This window comes from Diabrotica undecimpunctata, chromosome 4 (assembly GCF_040954645.1).
Source record: "Diabrotica undecimpunctata isolate CICGRU chromosome 4, icDiaUnde3, whole genome shotgun sequence".
In the NCBI taxonomy this organism is placed as follows: Eukaryota; Metazoa; Arthropoda; class Insecta; order Coleoptera; family Chrysomelidae; genus Diabrotica; species Diabrotica undecimpunctata.
The window spans coordinates 151,415,898-151,441,387 of record NC_092806.1 but is presented as its reverse complement, the minus strand read 5'-3'; the positions used below and the strand labels follow the sequence as shown (position 1 = coordinate 151,441,387).

The window sequence follows — 25,490 nt, the reverse complement described above, 5'->3', positions numbered from 1 at the left end:
AGCGTAAATTTTCTTCTGACCACTCAGCTCATTTTCTTGGCATTCTGCAAAAGAGTTTAATATTTAGTTCCCAATATTGTCACTGTCAATATTAGCAATTATTAGCGATGACAATATTAGGAACAAATGACGTGCAGAAAAAAAATCCGTAACTTAAAAATACATTTGAAATAATGTATGCAATTCATAGAATAATAACCACTGGAGTCTACTTACCTAAACTTAATTACAAAAATCCAGAAAATTTTAATATATCTTGCATAGGGTCAATGGGAGAAACATGTTTATTTATAACGAGGACACAAAAATCACATAGCAAGCTCTGACGAATACCATAGACTAAAACCGTCGAATAGAAAATAAGTTTCTGATAGACAAAGAAACTTGCCATTGTTGCCACCTTACTTGCAACGTTGATGCTATCTGTGATATAGAGGGTGGCAGTATTAGGAACAATGGCAATATTTAACCACAATCTTATATCTTTTATATTTCGACATATTGGCAAAATTTTGGCAAATTAATTTCAAAAATGTGTTCGATATTGGATATTTTTAGCCAAGAGCACTAACTGCGTCCTAGTCCGTGCCTATCCTGGCACAAGTTATACTAGAATTATAACCAAAGAATCCACTTTATTATGTATTACCTATAAAATATTTTTGTCAATTTTTAAAATTTATTCTTAACAATTTGAAAACAGACGAAATGATAATTCTCTGTTGAATAAAAATCCCGAAGGGTTGTCTTTTTAGTTATGCATATAAAGGTCTTCTTGCTCATGCTCAAGCTAATGTTATAAAACAAACTGAACGAAAATTTCCGCCAATTGCCATTGGAAAAACTGTAATCATACCTATTTCGAGCTTTGACAGAGCCAAAGAGATGCTCGAAATGTTTTGGGTATCATACAAGATAAAACAGTTGACGGTTTATACAGAGCAGGGACAAAACATTAAACAAAAAACACACTTTTTCGAGAAATCAAATAAAAGAATGCAAAGAGAATTTTCTTAATCTCCAAGATATGCCCAACGTTCAGCTGTCTCTAAGAGAAACCAGGGTAAAAGATTCCAAATTTAGGAGACAAGACTTTAAAATCTGCTACTGCAATAAAAATGCTTTTTAAAATTATGTAAATGTAAAAGATCTAGATTACAACAAGGCCTTTGATAAAGTGCGGCATGATCACCCAATCAGACTCCTGACAGAAAAGAATTTAGATAAACGAGACATCCGACTAATAGCAAATATGTACTACAATCAGAAAGCAGTAGTGAGAGTAGAGAATAATACCACTGAAGAAATTGAAATAAAGCGAGGTGTGAGACAAGGGTGTATACTGTTACCAACCCTGTTTAATCTCTATTCCGAAGACGTAATGAATAGAACACTCTCTGAGCAATCCGTAGGTATTAAAATAAATGGTGTTAGATTAAACAATCTGAGATTTGCCGACGACACCGTTCTGATCGCAAAAACACTTAAAGAGCTACAGACATTGGTGAATAAGATAGCAGACTGGAGCGAAGAATATGGACTATCTTTGAACATAAAGAAAACTAAATTTATGGTAATATCGAAATCAACACAAAATGTCCAAAATTTATATTTACACAACGAAATTATCGATCGAGTTAGCAAATACAAATATTTAGGCACTTTTATAAATGAAGACAACGATAGCTCAGCAGAAATCAAAATAAGAATAGAAAAAGCCAGATCTATATTCACTAAAATGAAGAGTGTTCTGCGGAAGATTTGAGCCCTGAAATGAAACTTCGCCTGATGAGATGTTACTTACTTTCTGTGCTGATCTACGGAATGGAGTCATGGACGTTGAAAAAGATTGATACCAAAAAATTAGAGGCATTTGAACTGTGGATATATCGCAGAATCCTGAGAATATCATGGACCGAGAGAGTCACAAATGTCGAGGTCTTGAGAAGAATGAATAAAGAAAAGGAAGTCATTCTTACGATCAAAAAACGAAAACTGCAATACTTGGGACACATTACAAGAGGCGAAAGATATGAACTGCTTCGAATATTTATGCAAGGGAAAATAGCAGGAAAAAGGCCCATAGGAAGAAGACGAAACTCCTGGCTAAAGAATCTACGGGAATGGTATAGCTGTAGCAGCAACGAATTGTTTCGGTCAGCAGTTTCGAAAATACGTGTAGCCCTGATGATCGCCAACTTTCGGAACGAAGATGGCACTTGAAGAAAAAAAGATCTAACGTATTGTCCAATTCTAAATGTCATATTGCCCCAACATGTCAGAATAAAGACTAATTTTTTATTGTGATTACGACAATATAAAAATAATAAATATTTAAAGTAAAAAATGACTTTTTATTAAATGTCAAGGTAAGATTTATTGGTGCTGCTATATGCAAAACTAAAAAGACAAACTCGTATTGGTATTTGTAACTTTGCGAGCTTATAATATTAAAATTGGAATTAAAATATTTTTTTCAGATTTTGGTTGCCATTGGAGCCGGCTGGACCATATCACTTTTGCTGAGCACTCCGCCATTTTTTAAACTAACACCGTTTACGTTCGTCCCACGTCTAGGAGCTTGCAGACCTCAAAACACTTCCGGAACTGGAATCCTGTGGTACTCTACTGTATACGCAATTTTCACGTTATTCGTACCAGCCCTTTTCATCATATTTTGTAATGTAAAGGTAAAGTTTCAGTATATTTTTTGCTCTGTTTTAGTGACTAATATCTTGAAAATAATAAGTATTTTCCAAGAGCCTGTGCTAGAGGACACAATGGGGAGAAGAAATGGTTGCCTAAATTTACGCTTTTAAAAAATGATAAAAATTCACACAAAGCTTCATAATCATAAAGTAAAAGTAGAAAATATAGAAAAATAGAATGTTGAGCTTTGACAAAGAGAGATGATAATTACAAAGGATTGAAAATTGAAAGAGCTTAAACAATGGATAATTGTCAAAGAGATTACTAACAAAAAAAAAGAAGTAAAATTTAATTATTCTAGAAGGACGAAGTGAATCTTACTATATAGGGGAAAGGCCTAGATTTGAATTAAGCCTATCCAGCAGAGAAAATGATCTGGAGGCTAAAATTCGGAATAGTGTAGAAACACACGGGGGAAAGATAGGATTGTAAAATGTAGACGCCTTATTTTTCGTTAATTTGAATGGTCTTACAAAATAAATCTCTCTGTAGTCATATTTGGTAGCCACTGCGTTGTTCAATATAGTCGTATAATGTACAACTAGCTTTTAAGTTTAATTTTATTTACTCGTTGATTTGTGTTGTAACAACATAAATTAATAAAATTATAAAACAAAATAAAATACCAGAAGAATGGAGAACGAGCCAACTAATTCTACTATTCAAAACAGGAGATAAAAAGCAGCCAGAAAACTACAGAGGTATAAACTTGTTAAATATTACCCTAAAACTTACAACTAAAAATTTACAAGTGCTAATAAATCAGAGGATAAGTTTAGTAGATAAACAACAGGGATTTCGTAGTGGAAGATCGTGTACAGATGCAATTTTCGTTATAAATCAAATTATTGGGAAATCACTAGAGTATAATTGACCATCATTTTTGTGTCCGATTGACCTAAAGAACGAGTTTGATAGAGTAAGACTCAAATCCTTTTTTTTTGTATAATAGAGAAGTTCCAATAAATATTATAAAAAGTATCGAAAACATCTATCAAAACAACAAAATGTAAGTCATAATAGATGGACAACTTACAGAATTATAGAAATAGGCAGCGGAATAAGACAACGGGATTGATTGAGCCCCATGCTGTTTAATTTATTTATGAATGAAATCATCAACGCTTTAACAAAGGAAGAGGATACAGAATGGGAAACAAAGAAATAAAAATACTCTGTTACGCAGACGACGCAATATTGATAGCCCAAGATGAAGACAGTCTGCAAAGACTGGTCCACAGATTTAACATAAGAGCAAAAGAATTTAATATGACAATCTCATCTCAGAAAACTAAAACAATAGTAGTCAGCAAAGAACCAACCAAGATTTAAAATAGAAATTGATAGCATCAATATTGAACAAGGAATGGAAATAAAAATACCTGAGAATTACATTGTCCAGCTATGGAGAACTGACACTATATGGCGAAACAGACATATTGACACTGAGATGAAGTCAAGAATTTATAAAGACAGTGTAAGATCAATAATGGCATATGCCTCAGAAACAAGACCCGACACAGCCACAACGCAAAGGCTACTGGGAAAAAAGTACAGTGTATAAATGAATGGATACAAAATAGAAAAAAATAATGGAGGAGACCCGTGTCGTCAAAATAGCAAGAGATAAGCCACCAATCGGCAAAAGAAGAATCGTACTATAGCGCAAAAGATGGAGTGACAACCTTCCATAGAGTTATTAATCTGCCAATTAACAAGCAGAATTGCTTATTAAGAGAAAGAAGAAAAAGAATTTATTTGTATTGGTTACAGAAATTATATTTTGAACTAAATCAAAAACTTTTCAATAAATCATAATATAGCCGTATAAAATTGTCCTTGTATTTTCAGATATTTATAATAGCTCGATATCACCGTCACAGGATAGCTTCAGCAATATTTCAAGTAGCGATTTCAGCTCAAGTTGCTATAACGCATCAGAAAAATCCGTTATCGATGTCTTTCGGAAGGATAGCGACACCCCCAAATGGCCCAAAGTTTCACAGTGCCCTATATACACTTTTGCAGATCGTTGGATCCTTTTTTCTCCTGTATTTGCCACATTATTTGGTTATACTGTGGGAGGCGGCTATAGAATCATTTTACAGCAGGTAGGATTAATGTAATAATTACTATAAAATAATAGTTACATACTGTCTTAACAACTTCTGATTTCCCTGGTCTATGATATAAATCGAGCTTGTTAAAGCAGCACATGCTATTACCCATTATATATACAGTGGAACTTGCTTATAGCGTCATTGAAGGGTCCAGTAAAAAAAGTGACGTTATAAAAGAGGTAGAAAAATATGAAATTTTAACGAGGCAGAATTTTATTACAGCCTTATTTATTATTCAAGCTGCATTGATGGGAATTTGTCTTTATTGTACAGCCAGCAATTGACGGATTTGTAGTAAACTGTTTTTATTTGCGAAAAAACAACTCAAATTCCTACAATATATAAAATTAACAATATAAAAAACTAATTAATTCTCATTACTTACTGTTCTTTTGCTTTCTGCTAAATTATTTAAAATTTTTTTCCTAATCGGTGACAGTTTGTTGTCTGAAGTTTTAATATTATGGGAAAAAGACAGTTAATATTTGATTTCACGTATAGTGCGTCTGTATATCCGCTTATACGTATTTCACCCTAATAGGGATCATCAGAGACGGCTATTCAAAGACGCTCTGAACGTGAAAATAAATCTTAACTGTCTTGGGAAGCAACTCTAACATGGCTTCGTATGGACGCAAATAGCGACATCTGATAATAAATCCGTAAACTAATTTTTCGAAACCAAATTCAGATTTATGCTTTTATCTGTGCCTTCTAAGAATTGCAAGGCAAAATAGACGATGATAAAGATGTTATTAAAACATGGGGAATCTAAAATTGCATTCCACAACATATCTTATCAACTAAGCAAAAATCCTTAGCGAATTGGTTTCTAGTACTCATAAAGAGTATACCGGAACAAAAGGAAAAAGACAGTTAAGATTTGATTTCACTTATAGTGCGTCTGTATATCCGCTTATACGTATTTCACCCTAATAGGGATCATCAGAGACGGAAATTCACAGACGCTCTGAACGTGAAAATAAATTTTTCCTGTCTTGGGAAGCAACTCTAATATGGCTTCGTATGAACGCAAATAGCGTTCATATATTCCATTTTTCGTTTAAACTATTGCTCGTCGCACTTGCCCATCAGGTGATTTTTTAACTTCAATTACCTTACCCTTTGGCCAATTGCATCTTGGTAAATATTTATCACATATAATTACAATATCGCCCTATTTAATTGGTACAATTTGTTTATGCCATTTTGCCCTAAGTAGTAGTTCAGGTATGTATTCAGAAATAAAGCGTGGCCAACATTTATTTGCAAATTGCTCTCTGTATAAATAATTAAATTTAAATACTTTAACGTCTTCGTTTAAAAATCCAATTGGTTTATCTCCGTTTGAAGATCCAATTAAAAAATGATTTGGGGTGCGTTGAAGTGAAATCTGGGCTAATCAATGAATTGTCTATTAATTTACTGTCAACCTCTTGCAGCTCTTCTCTCAATACTCGTTCAGCTGCAATGAAATTCGTACTTCGATCACAATAAATATGCCTTGGTCGTCCTCTTGTGTTAATAAAATTTGTCAAACATAGTATAAAACTGTCCACATCTAGGTTGTAAGCTACTTCGAGATGGACTGCTCTAGTCGTGAGACACGTAAATAAATTCATCCATCTTCCAAAAGTTACATTTATTGCACTAAAATAATCCATACTAGTGTGTATAAACGGAGCAGTAAATGTTGCAAGTCTAGATGGCGGTAAAGGTGACATTTCTTGTGGTTTTGTCTTAGCAAATTTGACCTTGCAGTTTTGACAATTGGTCCTAATCTTATTAACTAGTTGTCTATGTTTTGGTATATAAAATTTTTTGTCTTATCTCATTTACTACAATTTCATGATTTCTATGGTGATATCTTTTGTGATAGTCTTCAACAACTAGTAAAGTTAAACGACTTTCTCTCGGTAAAATTATTGGCCTTTTTGTTTCTGAAATGACATCTTTGGCTTCATCTAGACATAAACTGCTTAATTTATTAACTGTTTTCTAAACTACCAGAATTATTAGTTTTTAATTGTTTTATTTCATTTTTGAAATATTCACATTCAGTTGTTGTTTTATTAAAATATTCTTAGCATAAACAATTCTTAAAAATCGAAACATATATATGCAGTTGCTCTTAAAATTCTATTAAATTGACTGAATCTTTAAAAATCTATTAAAAGTGGACTATTAAATTTTACTTCATGAGTGGTTAAGATTTCATCAGCTTTTTCCTTGTTTAAGGGTGGTGTCTGGAGGCCAACTGTTTTCTAATTGATCCAGAAAATCAGGACCTTTAAACCAACACCTCGTGTTTTTCAAATGGGACGTTTTGTCCATTTAGTAGCTTCGTTGGCTATGTTATTCTTAGTAGGTACATATCTCCAATGTGATACCATTGAGTTTCGTTAAATTTCGGCCACCCTGTAAGCTACATATTTTGGTAATTTTCTTGGGTCTTCAAACCTTTAACCCATTACCGCACCATAAAGTTCCAATCGAGGAATAGTTTGTGCTTTTAATGGTGCTACATGTGTTTTCGTTCCAATCAAAGTACACTCTATGACATCTTTTTTCATTATTCTTAGATATGCCACAAAAGCAATTGCGTGTTCGCTGGCATCTACAAATATGTGCATTTACGTATTGGTATCCTTCCAGTTTTCGAGTTTATTAAAAAATATCTTGGAATTGAAACCTTCTCTATTTCTGGAAGCTGTTTTAACCAAACCAGCCATTTTTGAAACTGTTCATTGGTTATTGGTTGATTCCAAGAAATGTTACTTCTCCATATTTCCTATAAAAGAATCTTCACATAAATCAAAAAGTTTGCTAACAAACCCAAACTGTCATATAGAGACATTAAGATTTGTATAATTTCTTGCTTTGTTGGCTTTCTTAATTCACTGAAAACATCTTTGTTTCCATTCTTGGTCATTCCCTTCTGTTAATAAAATTTGTCAAGCATAGTATAAAACTGTCCACATCTAGTTTGTAAGCTACTTCGAGATGGACTGCTCTAGTCGTGAGACATGTAAATAATAGGGAGAAGGTTCTAGGAATGTGGTGGGATTTAAAGGGAGATAATTCTTCAGTAGGGTTTCTGGTTGGTAATGAATCATATAACGAAAAAACCACTTTCACTACGCGCTCCCAGGCTCCACCCATATATGGAAACAGCGCTGCGTTGAAGTGAAATTTTAGCTCTTTTTCAAGTTTAATAAGAAAGTATCTTGGAATTAGGAATTTGAGTTGTTTTTTCGCAAATAAAAATAGTTTACTACAAATCCGTCAACTGTTGGCTGTACAATAAAGACAAATTCCCAATATAATAAATAAAACTGTCCACATCTAGTTTGTAAGCTACTTCGAGATGGACTGCTCTAGTCGTGAGATACGTAAATAAAGCTCCCCATCTTTTCTCCGTCCATCGTCCACAACAGTTACATTTATTGGACCAAAATAATCCATACCAGTGTGTGTAAATAGTGCAGCAAATGTTGCAAGTCTACATGGCGGTAGAGGTGACATTTCTGGTGGTTTTGGCTTAGCAAATTTGACCTTGCAATTTTGACAATTATTCCTAATCTTATTAACTAGTTGTCCAAGTTTTGGTATATAAAATTTTTGTCTTATCTCATTGACTACAATTTCATGATTTCTATGGTGACATCTTTTGTGATAGTCTTCAACAAATAGTAAAGTTAAACGACTTTCTCTCGGTAAAATTATTGGCATTTTTGTTTCTGAAATAACATCTCTAGCTTCACCTAATCTTCCTCTTATAAGGAGTAAACCATCTTCATCCAGATATGGCGATAATTTAAATAAACTGCTTTATCTATTAACTGTTTTCTGTAAACTAAAAGAATTATTAGTTTTTAATTGTTTTATTTCATTTTTGAAATATTGATATTGAGTTTGCTTTATTAAAATATTCCTAGCATCTAAAAGTTCTTCCGAAGTTAATATTTCTTTAGGCTCTTCAGATTTCATCAATTTTGCAAAAACAATTCTTAAAAATCGAAACATATATTCAGTTGCTCTTAAAATTCTATTAAATCTTTCTATTAAAATTCTATTGAATCTTTCATATTTCAAAATTTCCGCTGGCGTGAACTAAGGCAAATTCTTTTGCTAATTGGATGGCTCCATCCTCAGTGATAAAACCGGGTTTTTAATAATGTTATCGAATAGTTTTTGGCCGGACCTATTAAAAATTGATATATATATATATATATATATATATATATATATATATATATATATATATATATATATATACATATATATACATATATATATATATATATATATATATATATATATATATATACATATATATACATATATATATATATATATATATATATATATATATATATATATATATATATATATATATATATATATATATACACTACCGAGCATAAAATTAGGGTCACCCCGCAATTTGAATTTATTTTAGAAATTATTATTCTGTTTTAACTATTTTCGGTTGTAACATAATTTACTAATGGATTTCTTGAAAAAAAAATTGTTGTCGTTGTTGTTTCGACAAGCGTTTGAGATAAAAAGGGCCCCTTAGCCTTATTCCTAAAAACCGTTATCAGCACAGTTTTTGTTTCTATGGTTTTAAAGTCAATTGAAGGGGTTAGAAGTAAAACCGCCTAAGTCCAATTTTCACCAAAACGACTTTAGTGATGTTTCACGTTCTGAATATCTTATATTGTTTGGTAGTAAAATCGACTACGCTCCAACCCTACTTTATCGCCATCTTTTGATGAATAGAAAAAACAACCAAAATGAAATTCACCAACCGTTAAGAGCAGAAATCGCCTTAGCGCACCTAGGCTGTTTTACTTCCAAACAAGCGACTGGAAATATATATATTTTTATTACTTATGTTGTTTGGGTTCCACTCAACGGTTTGGATTTGTTTATGGTGTAAAGGTTCTTTATTGGATTAATAACAGTGTTTTACGTAATACTATTGTTTGCAGAAATTATATATTTTGTGATTATACTATTTCGATCATGTTTTTTGAGTCAAGTAAGTTATAATGATTTTTGGAAAAAAAAAATAAAATCAGAATCTATTAGTTAAATAATTTTAATGTTATAATATTATTTTTAGAGTCAGATAGTGATCTATACGCTACAGATGGAGAATCTGATTTTATTCCGAGTGAATATGAAGAAGATAACGACAGCGATAATTCCATAATATCTGCCGAGGAAGCAACTACAAGCACACATGTGGAGTATAATATTTGAGCAGTAAAAGTGTGTGTTTTAGCTTGTTAGTTTCAGTTTAAGCGTGATATCCCTAACAAAAATTAATTTATTATGTAAATATTAAACTTGTAGATACTGGTAAATTTAGTACCTATTACAGTTATGTACTTTTAGAAATTTTGATATAGCCGATATCATAAGTAAAATAGTAATGTGTAGTAGGGAGTACGGACTCTCGCTCAATATCAAAAAGACGAAAGTTTATGAAAATTTGTAAAAACAACCATAATACTAACGAAATCTTGACAGTAGAAGGCCAGCAGATCGAAAGTGTAAAACGTACACTTACTAGGAACACTTATTAACAGAACTTAACAGAAAATAATGACTACACTACAGAAATCAAAGTCAGAATCGAAAAAGCACGTTCTAATTTTATGAAAATGAAAAAGGTCCTATGTGGTAAAGATTTAACATTAGCTCTTAAAGTGCGCCTAACAAAATGTTACGTATACAGTGTACTATACTATGGAATCATTGACGTTAAATCTAGACACAATGAGACGACTTAACGCCTTTGAAATGTGGACCTATAGAGGAATTATGAGGGTTTCCTGGGTAGATAGAGTTACGAACAATGAAGTACTGAGAAGAATAGGTAAAGAGAAGGAAGTTGAACTTACAATTAAAGAAAGAAAACTACAGTATCTCGGACATGTGATGCGGGGCGAGAAGTATGGCATCCTGCGACCCATAATGCAAGCAAAGATAGATGGCAGAAGAAGCATCGGAAAATGACGAATTTCATGGCTCAAGAACCTAAGAGAATGGTTTGGATGCAGCTCAAAAGAACTATTTAGAGCTACTGCCTCAAAAATTAAAATAGCTACGATGATTGCCAACCTCCGTAGCGGAGATGGCACCTGAAGAAGAAGAAGAAATTTCGAAGTTACGTTCAACTTAAGGGGTTAACATATTTCTTCTTTTCAGTAACTCCAAAAACTACCCGAAAAAGGAAGCGTAACATACATGCATGGAAAAGGATAATTGCACTGATAACAATGAACCCCAAGTTGAGGAATTATATCACCGCCATATTTTCAATAAAATTTAAAATTTCACCATCCTCATTCATACACTTGTAATAAATGCGATAGATTGGTAAACTTAATCTCATCATCAACTGAAGACGAAAAAAAAGAAGTACGAGACAAGTTAAGTATCAAAAATGAGAAAATTTACAACAGCTGCTAGAGTTCATACACCCCATTTTCCATCAATTTTAGAATGATTTGCCGCATGAGTCAAAGCAGCAAAAAAACAAGGAAAAAAGAAAGCACTGCTGTCAAGTCTTAAAAAGAAGATGCCAACGACGAACAAGACGACTACATAGATTTTTTCTCTAATTATGAGTAACTCTAGCGTTCTAAAAGAGTAACATTTTCGTTTTTTTTTTAAGAAAAAATAAATATTAATTGAAAATTAAGCTTTTGTTTAGTTCTTTTTGTGTATTATAAAGCCATTTTTGCTTAAAGGTAAAACAACCTAAGTGCATTTTTTTGTCGAAAGAGGCAAAAAAATAAAAAAAAATTTTCACCAGAAGTATCTTTTAAATTTTATACTTATTTTGAATTGTTTAGCACTTTAAAATTTTTAATTTTGAACATCCAGAATTTTTAAAGGAGGAAAAACTTTGATGCTTTATTTCTCAAAATGTGTATTTTGCTACTTAGGCGGTTTTGCTTCTGACCCCTTCAATTGTAAATTGTTTGTGTATTGTTATCACTGTCAATGTATTGCAATGAGCATAAATTCTGTTGTGGCAGCAAGAATTGTGGCGGCGTTAGAAGATGGCCACGGTCAGCGCGAAACTGCGAGAAACGTTGGTGTAAGTCTCTCGAGTGTGCAACGAGTATGGCAACGGTACGAAGAGACCGGTCTGCTTACTCGAACACCTGGTTCAGGTCGAGGCAGGATTACAACAGCTAGAGATGACCGCTTTGTCGTTTCTAGTGCTTTGAGAAACCAAACGGTCACGGCAGTTTCTCTTCGAAATCATCTCCAAGAAGTGAAAAATGTAAACATAAGTGAATGGACAGTTAGGAGACGACTTCATGCTGCTGGTTTATCTTCTCGAACTAGAGTAACTAGACCACCGCTTTCCCGTGAACACCGAATTGCCAGATTGAATTTTGCACGAGAGCACTTGGCTTGGACAATGCAGGATTGGAGTCGTGTATTGTTTTCCGATGAATCGAGATTCTGTCTTACGGGCTCAGACAAACGTGTAAGGTTGTGGCGACGTCCAGGCAAGAGATATACTCAAGCATGTATTGCCGAGCGTCTTCCATTTGGTGGAGGGTCAGTTATGGCATGGGGAGGCATATCGTTTGATGCTTGCACGGAGTTAGTCTTTATCGAGAATGGGACATTGACAGTGCATAGGTACCTGACACAAATTCTGGAAGACCATGTTTTACCGTTTATGGTTATTCTTGGAGACGACGCAACATTTATGCATGATAATGCACCGGCACCACACTGCTAGGATAGTTACTGAGTATCTTGACGAGGTTCAAATCACACGATTTGTTTGGCCTGCTTGCAGTCCAGATATCAATCCCATAGAACATGTTTGGGATAAGAAGAAGAGACGTTTACGGAGTCATGTGCCGGCCCTCAGAAATTCGAGAGAGCTTCGCGACATATTGGTGCAAGAATGGAATAATCTTCCGCATAATGTGATCCAAAATCTGATCCAAAACATGCCTCGTCGTTTGCAAGCTGTTATCACTGCCAGAGGAGGGAATACTCGCTACTGAAGTTCTTAAAATTTCTTTTTTTCAACAAAAAGCACATCAAATTAAAATTGTCCCTTTTCAATATTTAGTATATCAAAGGAAAATTCTTCATTTTCATTATTTTTAATAAACTTTAAACGAAAAAAACGTTGTTTTCTTTAAGCAATCCGTTAGTAAACTATGTTACAATCGAAAATAGTTAAAACAGAATAATAATTTCTAAAATAAATTCAAATTACGGGGTGACCCTAATTTTATGCTCGGTAGTGTATATATATATATATATATATATATATATATATATATATATATATATATATATATATATATATATATATATATAGGCGTGTTTTTTAAGTAAGTACCGTTTTTGAATTAAAAAAAGACGTGCAAAGATATGGCAATAATTTTATTTTTACATGAAAGCCTGTACCTTAATCTACTTTTCTACATAATTTCTGTGAATATTGAGGCACTTGTCATAACGTGGCACCAGTTTTTGAATACCCTCCTGATAAAATTCTGCCGCCTGACTTGTTAACCACTGCATCACAAATGTTTTGACTTCGTTATCGTCTTGAAGACGCTGACCGCCCAGGTGTTCCCATTTAAATGATTTGATGAGATCTTTGGTCTGATTAGCCTCATGTGGACGGGCATTGTCATGCAGCAAAACGATACCCTTACTCAACTTGCCACGTCTTTTGTTCTTGATTGCACGACGCAGATTTATCAATGTCGCACAATAAGACGCTGCATTGATTGTCTCATTACGAGGCAGAAACTCCACTAGCAATACTCCTTTTCTGTCCCAAAAAACTGTGCACATGATTTTCCGGGCAGAAATTGTTTGCTTAAACTTCACTCTTTTGGGTGATGATGAATGTCGCCATTCCATGGATTGTTGTTTCGATTCTGGTGTGACGTAGGCCACCCATGTTTCGTCACCAGTAACAATTTGTTTTAAAAAATCTTCACCTTCACTGTGGTACCGCTCAAGGAAAGTCAATGCACTGCCTAAACATTGGGTTTTGTGCAAATCCTTCAACATTTTAGGAACCCAACGTGAACACAATTTCCGGTAATTCAAGTTCTCGGTAACAATGCGATACAAAACACTACGAGAATACTAAGGAAAGCAGTCGGACAATGATGAAATTGTAAAGCGTCTGTTTTCTCTCACCTTTTCGTCCACTTTCTGCACCAAATTTTCATTAACGACCAAAGGACGCCCGCTCCGTTCTTCATCATGCACATTTGTGCGGCCATCTTTAAATGCTCTCACCCATTTCCTTACCATTCCATCACTCATAATGTTTTGTCCGTAAACTTCAACGATCTCATGATGAATATCGATCGGTTTTACGCCTTTAGCACTAAGAAATCGTATAACAGCCCGTACTTCACAATCAGCGTGACTCACGATTGTTGGAGGCATCTTAAACACTGGAGTAAACAAGTATACAATGAAGAATCAGACTGTAATGGCGTCAGTGCGTAGACAAGAGATGTAGGTAACCAGCGCTCATGCGCGGAACGCCGACCGTAGCGCTGCGGCGGCGGAATCGCAAAACGGTACTTACTTAAAAAACATGCCACGTATATATATATATATATATATATATATATATATATATATATATATATATATATATATATATATATATAAGTTGATAAGTTTTAAATAGTCTTCCGTATATTAACAAGATTGTAATCGCAATTGTAATTGTAAAAAGGTATCATTAATAAACATAATTAACTGATAAAAGACAAAGATAATGTTGTAGACATGTGATTAAGCGTGTAAACATTGTAAAGTATAAAACTATCATGCACATATATATGAATATAATTGCACATATCTTTTCTAAGGTCACTGTCACTGACTTATATTTGCCAACCCAATCTTATCAACTGTTGGAAAATTATAAATAGTGCAAATAAATTGGTGCAAATACGCACAAGCGACATAAAACGACCTGAGGAAATTCGGAGTTTAAAAATATTATCCAGTTTTAAGGGTAATTAAGAAGTGAGCTAAAACGTGTTTATTATATTTCTATTATATATCGTGAACAAAAATTTAAATACAAAATAAGAGCCATGAATAAATATGTTGTAAAATTTAGACGATAAATCCAAATTACACCCAATAAATCATACGGAGAATTAACAATATGTTATGTGCTACGGTAAAAGTAAATACTAATAAAAATATTTTTACGGTTTGAAGAAATTATATTTTTCATGAGATATTTTACCACTAATTGGTTCTGTCATTATTTTACACGTCAAGTAATCAAGTAGAAGATACTCGGAAGTGACATATATTCCGTCCAGTATTCATATCATCCAGTGTGACGTATGCACGTGCCCCTCCCTTATCGGGAACAAAGAATTTTAAATAATTTCCAAAATAATTGTTTATTTAAATAATTTATTAACCCACTTACAATACATTTTACGGTCATAAGCTTACTTAATGGAAATCTGATAATGCAGAAGAAATATGTGTCTAAAACCGTGACCCAGTTTGCTACTAAATTAGACATTTTTCATTTGAAGGAAATTACTGCTGTATCTCCTTTGGGTCTTTCTGACCACTCGCTTATGATTGCTTACATTCAATTTACTTGAACACCGCTTTGCAAAAATAATTTCGTAACGTATGCCATTACTGATTTCGTTAATGTTAATTCAGTTTTATCCCAGTTAAACTGGCAATCTATTTTTCTTAATCACTCTGATCCATCGTCAATGTGGGATTCTTTTCTTCATACTGCTATTACAACCATTTTTGATCATACAATCGAACGGCAGCTATATGGAAATCGATTAAAACGTTGGATTTATATAACCCAAACATATAAACTCATTAGTATTCTTGATGATTTTCTCGCTCACCGTAATATTTCTAAAAAGTTTATCTGTAGATTTACAGATCTTTGTCTTTATGTTCTTCGAATAACGAATCTTCGGAATGTTGATCGCTATTTTTTCTTAGGTTTTTACAGATAAACCTGACGATACCATTCCTTAAATAATTTGTCGACGTTTCCTTAAAACTCTTGATAATATCTCTTTCACTCCGAATGAAATTAAACATTATTTATGGAAACTACGCAATAACATTTTCCTCAAACAGTGTGCAGAATCTATAGTCATACCTATAACTCTCATAATGAATGCTTCGTTTAATCAAGATTCTCTCCCTTGTCCTGGAAATTGGCTTCAGTTGCTCCTTTATTCAAAAAAGAACATATACTTGATTGCAATAATTATCGTCCAATCAGCCTGGTTCCTATTGTCGGCAAAGTCATGGAATCCATGTCTGAGTTTCTCCTTCAAGAAACTGTCATCCCTCACCAACAGCATGTCTTTATCAAAAGTCGTTCAGTGATCACTAACTTACTTTATTGTGTAAACGATTGGTCATTATCTTTAAACAATCGGCATCCTGTTGATGTATTCTACTTAGAATTCTCCAAAGCTTTCGACCGTGTTCCGAAATCGATTACTAGGTAAATTGGATCAATATGCTATCCGCGAAAAGTTAAACATTTAGATTCAAGATTTTCTATCCGACAAATACTTCAGGGCTCGCGTTGACTAGACTAGATAAGTCAGTCAAGAGTGGAGTTCCACAAGGATCTATTTTTTTGTATCTACTCTAGTGATCTTTCGCTCATTGTACCCAGTAAGGCTTCCATTTACGCTGATGATACGAAATTAAGTGTGAAAACACGATCTTGATGCAATATTCGAATGGTCCTCAGAATGGTTACTTCCGCTTAACATTGAAAAATGTGTTGTTCTACATATCGGCAAAAATAACCTATTACTATCGTACTTTATTAATGGAGATCCCTTAAACCCGGTAACATCCCACAATGATCTCGGAGTGATAATTAATAGTGACTTAAATTGGTCTGATCATATCGTGTTGGTATGTAAACGTGCAAACTCGAAACTGTTTTTGATCCGTAAATATTTTACACGTATATCTCCAACCTCTGTTGGTAAACTTTACTCAATATACGTTAGACCTATTCTTGAATTTGCCGGGGAATGTGTGTCAATCTAGCTTAGAATTGACCTCTCAGAATTGAGTTCCTTAAGCGCTCCCTGACTATTTGTGAAGATAGCAACTTAGCGGAACGTTCTTTCCTGCCTTTCTATATCTTCCACGCAGTGATGGATTGCCATTATTTCCGCTTGGAAACTCTCACATTATTAGATAGACTTACCAAGAAATGTATCTCTTGATTTGTCCCTACTATGAAGGCTTCCACACCCTCCGATGTTTTGAGCCATCCGTGCACCATATAGCAGCAGCTTGTATGGGTACACCTTCATTCCAGTGTCCCTTGCCTGGTATCTTAATTATGAACTTATTGTTAAAACTATATCTCGTAGCTGTCGCCTTTATAGGTTGCCCTATCCCAATATCGGGTTTTAGTTCCTCGATTAGCTTTCAGCTAATCAGGTGGATGGTCAGCACCATGCATCTGGCTTATATGTCGCTGACTATGAATTAATCTGTGCATCACCGATCTAGCTTCGCCCTGTATAAAGATATGAAGAGTTGATAGATTCAGCAGGACTTCCAACGCTGCTGTAGGAGTTGTTTTTATTACCCTCATAATACACAGGCATGCTAGCCTTTTTGTATTACCTAGCAGCCTTATGGCTCCAACTTGCTGCGTCTTTGTCCACTACGTCACCGAGCCATAGGTTATCATTGGTCTAATAACCCTTGTGTATAACCATGGAGTCATTTTGTGGTTAAGTCCCTAACTCTTACCGCACATTCTTCTACATCTGCCCAGGGACATAGTAGTTTTCTGTGTGGTTTTCTCTGTTCCTCCCAGCACCGGTGGTTTTAGGCCTTGTAGTGCTGTTTTTTTTTTGTGAAGTTAACGATTTGTATTTTCTGAGCATTGACTATCATTGTCTCTTGTTTACACTAATCGTCAACTATATTTAGGACTACTTGCATTCTCTCAGACACCACCTGGGCAAACGTGCCCCTTACAACGATTGCTATATCGTCAGCATATCCTAGACAGTAAAAGCCTTCTGTGGACAGATTTCTGAGGAGATCATACCAAGGTTGCCCAAAGTAGAGGGGACAGAACTCCTCCCTGTGAACAGCCTACACTTACTTTTGCTTTAATAGTTGCTTTACCCAGAGTGGATATTACTGTCCAATTCTGTATCCATCTGCATATTACCGCAGGTGGGTCTCGTCTACTAATAGCCCCTATCAAAGATCTGGAAGTAACATTAATAAATGCCCCTTCTATACCTAAAAAAGCGGCCATTGCTATCTCTATAACTTCCATTGACTTTGAGATAAGCCTATTTAGATCATCCTTAGATTTACCAGGTTGGTATGCATATAGACGATTGCTTAGACGATTATCTTTTTGCACTTCGTCTCTGATGTACCTATCAAGAAGCCTTTACAGCGTTTTTAATAGAAAAAAAGATACGCTTATCGGTCTATATGACTTTTGTGTTAGGTCTGATACTTTATTTATATCCCATCTAATTGTGTTTGGTCTTGTGATTGCTGTGGCTATTTCCCAATCTGAAGACCTTGGCCTAGTGAGTTGGTCTATCTTGGTTTGCCTATCTTCCAGAATTGATGAACTCGGAAAGTGCGTGTTTATCAGTTCCCTTTGTGCTATCGTTACCTTTTATAGTAATTAATTATTCAGATGCAGGAACTTCAACTCTGATTATGCAAATATTTATCAGTTTTTTTTTTTGTTTAATATAGGTATTTAGATCTAATTGTTTATATTATTTTAGCGATAGCACAAAAAGCTTAAACTCCAATTATTACACAATATCTTCCAGTCTCCTGCTTTTTACGATTCCGGTAAACGGTTTTTTATACGGCGTCAAAAGCAAACCGCTGAGACAAGTAATAAAGAACTACTGGAGGAAAAAGCAAAACACGCACGATTTAAATCAGGAGATTCAAGCGAGAACACCTTCCGTTTGCGGCAGTAGACGACCTTCGATACTCATTAATCCGAAGAATGTTATTGGAGACGTTAATAAAATCCTAAGATCCCCTTTAAGAAGCCAGAACAACTTGAACACTTTGCAGGTAAAGGAGTCTTAATGTCTTGGATGTATTTGTGCCGTCTTTTAGGAATTAAATGTACGTATATGTTGTGGTAGTATAGATATAATATGTAAGGCATGTTTGGATATTGTTTATTTTCTTAATTCTTAATTAGAAATTTTAACTTGATATATTTTATCAGCTCGTTATTTGCATATGCTTGAGTTTATTAACCCTAGAATACTAACCGTATTTTTACCTTTATTTACCTAACCATCGTAAAATTTACTACGCTGAGAAAAAAAGTGGTTACTGAAAAAGAATTTTATTTGTCTTAATTTTACAAATTATTTTGAACAAAGAGATGTTTCAAAATCAAAAATTCTACATTTTACAAGTACACTGCTGACAACAAAGGGCGCGATTTTCACCACAAAATGGAAGTCGGCAGTGCTCGCAATAATGGGTTGACATTCGACGTTTTCGACGACACAATAGGGCATATTCGTTCTTGCTGTGGCTCCAGATTTAAAATATTTTCAATAAACAACTTTACCGAGCGGTTCAAAGTTGGCCAATTTAGACGATGCCGTAGCCAAAGTTTCGTCAGTTGTTCAGACAAAATGACCATAATTTTTTTCTGGTGATGGTTTTTTTCTGCTGTCGTTGTGGTTATGATTATAAATTATCCAAGAGTTTATGCAAGGTATATTTATTATGCCATAGAACAGGCAAAGATGCCATCTTCCTGTTTTTCTGAAGATGTTCATGTTTCCGCACATTTGGCCAAGTGTGTCTACTCTTACTTGGTTGCATTATAAAATTTAATGATATCTGGCTTTCCAGTTGGATCACATTCTACAGGACCGTTGTCGATTGTCGATAGAAGAAGAACAGGGTTATTTACATTTGATATAAGGTTGAATGCTCGAATAAATGAACTTTGAAAAATTTAAGGCAAATATCGAGCACAATTTTAATAATCAAATCTTGCCCAAGTACTTTCGCTTTCTACAGCATCATCAGGGGCATTTCGTCAAATTTGGGCTTTTCAGCAAGCGCAGAATGTAATAAACATGAAATTGAAACATAAATTGTACATAACACTACACTAGAACAAGGACAAACAGTTTAAAATTATTTAAAAAGATTCTACGCTACATTCTTGTCGGCAACAGGAGAGAGAATGAATCATTCTCTCAGTGAATTTATGGCTATCTCTAGGAAAACTGATTTCTATTTGGTGTCTTAATTCAGGTATGCTATTGTGTTGATTATTATTTTTCTTTCCTTTAAACAGTTCCGTCAGGTATCTTTCCCATTCGTTTGCTGGTATGTTATTGTATTCCTTTAATTCTTTTATTTTTTCCGTTGGTTTCTTATGAATCTCTATATTTGTTTTTGTGTACCGTAGAAGTCGCTTTTCATCCTTTTTGTAAACTGTTCCCAGTGTTCATTTTTTGTTCTTCTTAACTGCTTTGTTTCATTTCGTATTCTTTTATAGGTGTCTCGGGATTCTGAAGTATTTGATATTTTGTATTTCGTGTAGGCCTCTCGTTTCTCTTTACATTTCTCTTTTATTTATTTGTTTCAGCTGTATCTTCTGTGCTAGCCTTCTTTAGTACATTTCCCTTGTAGAGTCGTTCCATAGTGACTCTACATTGAATTTTTCCTCGGTGATTTCCTGTAGAAAATGTTGTGGTGTTATCATTCTTATTTTTGCTAGTACTAGTTTGTGTTCACCCCCTGCGTCTGCTAAGTTTAAAGTTCGGATATCTAGAATCTGCTTTGGGTGGATTTTCTATTAGTAACTATAAAATCAATCATAGATTTGTGCCCCCTGAAGTTTTCAAATTGATATTTATACTGGATCTTATGGTCGAAAAATGTATTATTGATTCTCAGTTCGTTAAATGCACAGAGATTATCCATGAGTTACCCATTTGCGTTGACATGGTTTTCATTAAATCTTTGTTTTACTCCTGGATCTATTTCATTTCCGATTTGTGCATTATGGCTAAAAAACTGAAAAAAATTAAGGTAGTCAAGCAACCGAAGGAACTAAAGAAGCAAGGCACTGCATCCAAGTATCAGTAGAATAAAAATTAATCACTGATGCTATGCTACAGAGAATTTTTGACAGATTAGATAATACGGAAGAGAAGTAAGTAATGACAAAGTAAGAACTCGCATGAAATCGAGAGAAAGAGTAGGTAGTGGATTTCTTAAAAAGATGACGTTAATGTGGTTCGGACTTTTATTAATACGAGTGATGACCAATACGAATATTTCATTGAACACCACAAAGGAAAAAACGTGGTAGATCATGGTTTGCGAAGGATGATGGAAATGCGGCAACAGGCTGTTAATGGTTAAATGCATTTTTTATTGTAACTATATATATATATTATATATATATATATATATATATATATATATATATATATATATATATATATATATATATATATATATATATATATATATAGTATGCGCCAAATCTATCGATTTTTTTAATACGGCTAAATTATGGAGTATATAAAAATTTTTACAACGAAACTGATGTAAATCAAAGACGCCTGTAATTTAAAATTATTTTCGATTATACATGGTCAATAGGAACAAAGGAATGAAACAAAGTTGTGTTTTTTAAAAAGGAACACCATGTATATTAAAGCAATTTTGAATCTTCTTCTTCTCATTGCGCCGTCTCCTTTCGAAGGTTGGCGATCCAAATGGCCATTGTAGTTTTGGAAACTGCTGCGCGAAAGATCTCTGCGGATGAGCTGTCGAACCATCTCCTCAGGTCTTTCAGTCACGAGTTCCGGCGTCTTCCTACTGATCTTTTGCCCTGTACTTTTCCTTCCAGTATAACTTGAAGTAATTCATATCTTTCGCCTCTCAACACATGACCCAAGTATTGCATTTTCCTCTCTTTGATTATTCTTAGTAATTCTTTTTGTTTACACATGCGACAAAGTACCTCAACATTAGTAACTCTTTGTATCCATGGAATCCTCAACATTCGTCTGTATATATACATCTCAAAGGCATCTATTCTTTTTTCTATTTCAGAGTCCATTGTCCAACTTTCACAGCCATACAGTAAGACAGAAAAAACGTAAGATCTGATCATTCGGATTCTAAGCTGTAGACTAAGGTCTGATCTTGTAAAAAATGTTTTCATGCTCATGAATGTTTTCCTTGCTTGTTCGATTCTTGATAGGATTTCTTTTTTTTGGATTACACTCACTATTAATATTTGTTCCCAAATATTTTATGGAATTTGCCTGTTCTATTATTTGACCCTTTGCATACACCTGTACGTTTATTGGTGTCTTTGAAAATTTTGTTGATAATCAAAAAGTTGATAATTTTCGAAATATTTATTCTTTTATGGAGAAAAATGATATTTTATGCACTACATAACTACTTAATGTTATACAAATTCCTAATTGATTATTTTTAGGTGCCAAGTAGTAACAGCCAAGGAGTTTCTTTGGTGACAGAGGATGAAATTTTCCACAAATTGAAATCTAACAAAAAAAGCTCAACGTATAATTTTCTACGAAATATTTTTGGAAAACATAAAAAAGAGGATGTACCTAATATGTATATACCGTTAACAAGTAACTTTAAAAATCACACGGAGAAAAAATCACCAACGATATTACTCACGAAGGCCTCTTCTGAGAAAAGTATTTCGAGTTCTGAGAGCAATGCCAATCGAAAGCCTTTGCTCGAGAACGAATATAAAACAACCAATATCTTATTGGTAAGTATTTAATTTATTTACGATATTTCAGAACGAAAATGTAACGGAAAGTCAGAAGTTTATCATAGTCGTGTAATAATTTTTTGTCAAGGAAGTCCTCATGTACCACAGAGAAGATGTTCCTGACAGTGTTGGGCTCAAGTAATATATCTATAATATATGTATCTTAACTCAGGTGGAACAAAACTTGTTTCTGTTATTGTTGTGAGACTTTTGTTCCAAAGCATGTTCTTTTATTAAACTCTACTAAGACGTCCTAAGGAACCTGAGATGTTCTCTTTGCTCCAAAAAAGTCATATGACATGGTGTTCTTCAATAAATGTGCGAAATTGAGATGAACTGCATTTTGAACATAGTGAATTACTTTCAACTTTTCAACCAACATATTGCAGCTCAATTCTCCTTACACATTGTTCAGTTTTTTTTGACACCAGATTTTATAATTGAGGTAGTTCGAAAAACTTGTATATACAGTGCTCAAACAAATCTACCACATGTTCTGTAGAAATTGAAAATTGAAAATTTATGGGGATATTGCTAGGGATACTTTAATAAGACAACCTACTACAAGACGCTATTGGGCTCCGACAACAAGAATTTCACAAGTTGCAGACGTAATGCCTATCAATCGTTTTGAAACGATTAAAAGGTTTTTTCGTTTTAGTAATAATTTAAAAAATACACGGAGTATTGATAAAATCTCGCCCCTGATTAAACAAATAAAAAGACCGTGTTTGCAGATACCTATAGAAGAACATTTATTTTGTGATGAACAAGTTTTTTCAAAGGACGTTCGAGTATGGAGACATGCAATACTAAAAAGCCTCTTAAATGGGGATACAAGATGTGGGTTCTCTCAGAAATCTGAGGATTTTCATATAATTTTGAAATTTTGGCTGGAAAAGATGGTTACACAGAATTACCGAATGAAGTAAATTTGGGAGCTGCTAGTAATGTTGTAGTTCGATTTAGCAGAGAAATACCGTCCAATAAACACCACAAACTGTTTTACGATAATTATTTTTCAAGTATACCACTGGTGTCATATTTGTCAAAACTAGGCATACATTCTATCGCAACAATCCGTACAAATCGAATTCTGGTTTATAAAGGTTGTCAAAAGAAAGAAATTAAAAAATTACAAAGGGGAAGCATTTAGTAACACTCTGGTAGCTATGAGAATTCTGCAATACATACAGTCCAGTATTCTGACAACAAAATTGTGTCTTTACTGTCAGATTATTGTGGAACTCAACCAACAGCCAAAGTGGAAAGATTCTTTCGCACCGAAAGAACTATAAAAAAAAAGGAGAACGAATATTTAGGAAAGAAATTGATTGCCCAGACATTGTACAACAATATACCAGGCACATGGGCGGTTTGGATCTGCAAGATTCCTTATTGGGATTATATTCAATCAAAATCAAAAGCAAAAAATGGTACCACCGTATTTTCTATCATATGCTGGATGTAGCAGTAGTCAATGCTTGGCTATTAGAAAAAACTGAAAAGAATATACCACTGCTGAGTTTTAAAACAATTCTAGCTGAACAACTAACTAACAGTGATGTTTTACAAAAAAGAAAAGTAGGTCGGCCTATAAGTTCCACACCCGAACAACCATCCAAAAGAAGATGCATTGAACCTAGACCCAATATATATGTACAAACAGATCAGTTTTTACACTGGCCAAACTGGACTGTAAACAGGGAAAAATGTAAGATGATAAACTTTAAGGGAAAATCAAGGGTCCAGTGCGAGAAATGTAAGGTGCATTTATGCGTTTATCCTAATAGTAACTGTTTTAAGAAGTTTCACAATTTGAAATAGTTTGATACTGACAATACATCGATCTAATGTGTATGACAATTGGTTCTAATAAAAGTTTTTATACATAATGTTCCCAAATGGACACATTTTTTTTTCAAAAACCGGATCATTTAAAAAAAATGTGTAACGGTAAATTCTACATACATCTATTAAGAGTAATTTAATATAATTTTATTTTATTTTGTCAAAAAATAAAATAAAATAAATTCATGCAATAGAGGGTTTAGGTTAGGCACTTATTACCAAGAATTTAAAAAGTCAACAAAAACATCACAGCGATGACCAAAAACTTTGAACATCTGCATTTTTTATTATTAAAATATGTTTTCGGTTTGTTTTAGGAGGAAGAAACGAAGTGTCAAATCGTAGTAGAAAGTTGCACCTTTAAACCCATTATCTTAGATATACCAAGTTTTGAAGAACAACATATCGAGAAACCCCAAACTTCAACATATCAGTACTAAACACAGATTGCTCCCCCACAAATCGTACAGTGCAAAACTTTAACAGAAATATATGAAACTTTAGCTAAAATAAATATTAGTTTATGATAGAAATATGTGAGTTTTTTTTTTGTTTTTCCAATTTAAAAATACACGCACAGGCGAATTTAAAAATATAATTATCTTCTTCTATAAAATACACATTGTGAATATTTTACACATAATCTGTTGGAACGAAGTTTGTGAAATAATGAAATGGATTTTACAAGAGTTGTACCATGCGTAAACTATTAAAAAAAAAAGGCGAACATGTCAGAACTAAACGAAATGCTGGTTTTAAATAGAACAACTTTATTATCCATTTTCAATTTAACCATTTTTCTTCGGCTAGAAATAAGAGTACTACGCCCATGCGGAGATACTTTTTTAACGGAAACTGCAAAATTTTTGACCTAATGGACTGTAAATATCCCATGCCGTCAGCTGGCCTACGAAATGGCA

The 25,490-nt window shown here is 33.8% G+C and overlaps 1 protein-coding gene across 1 annotated transcript in view; it reads left to right on the top strand.

Moving 5' to 3' along the window:
- The window catches only part of LOC140438513 (melatonin receptor type 1C-like), a 100,806-nt gene extending 75,703 nt beyond the window's left edge, over positions 1–25,103 (top strand). The window contains exons 4-8 of the mRNA XM_072528174.1: positions 2,481–2,690; positions 4,561–4,820; positions 18,680–18,983; positions 22,411–22,716; positions 24,888–25,103. Of these exons, the coding sequence (XP_072384275.1) occupies positions 2,481–2,690; positions 4,561–4,820; positions 18,680–18,983; positions 22,411–22,716; positions 24,888–25,010 (1,203 nt within the window). The 3' untranslated portion in view covers positions 25,011–25,103. The remainder of the gene's footprint in view (positions 1–2,480; positions 2,691–4,560; positions 4,821–18,679; positions 18,984–22,410; positions 22,717–24,887) is intronic.
- Positions 25,104–25,490: the final 387 nt, after the last annotated feature.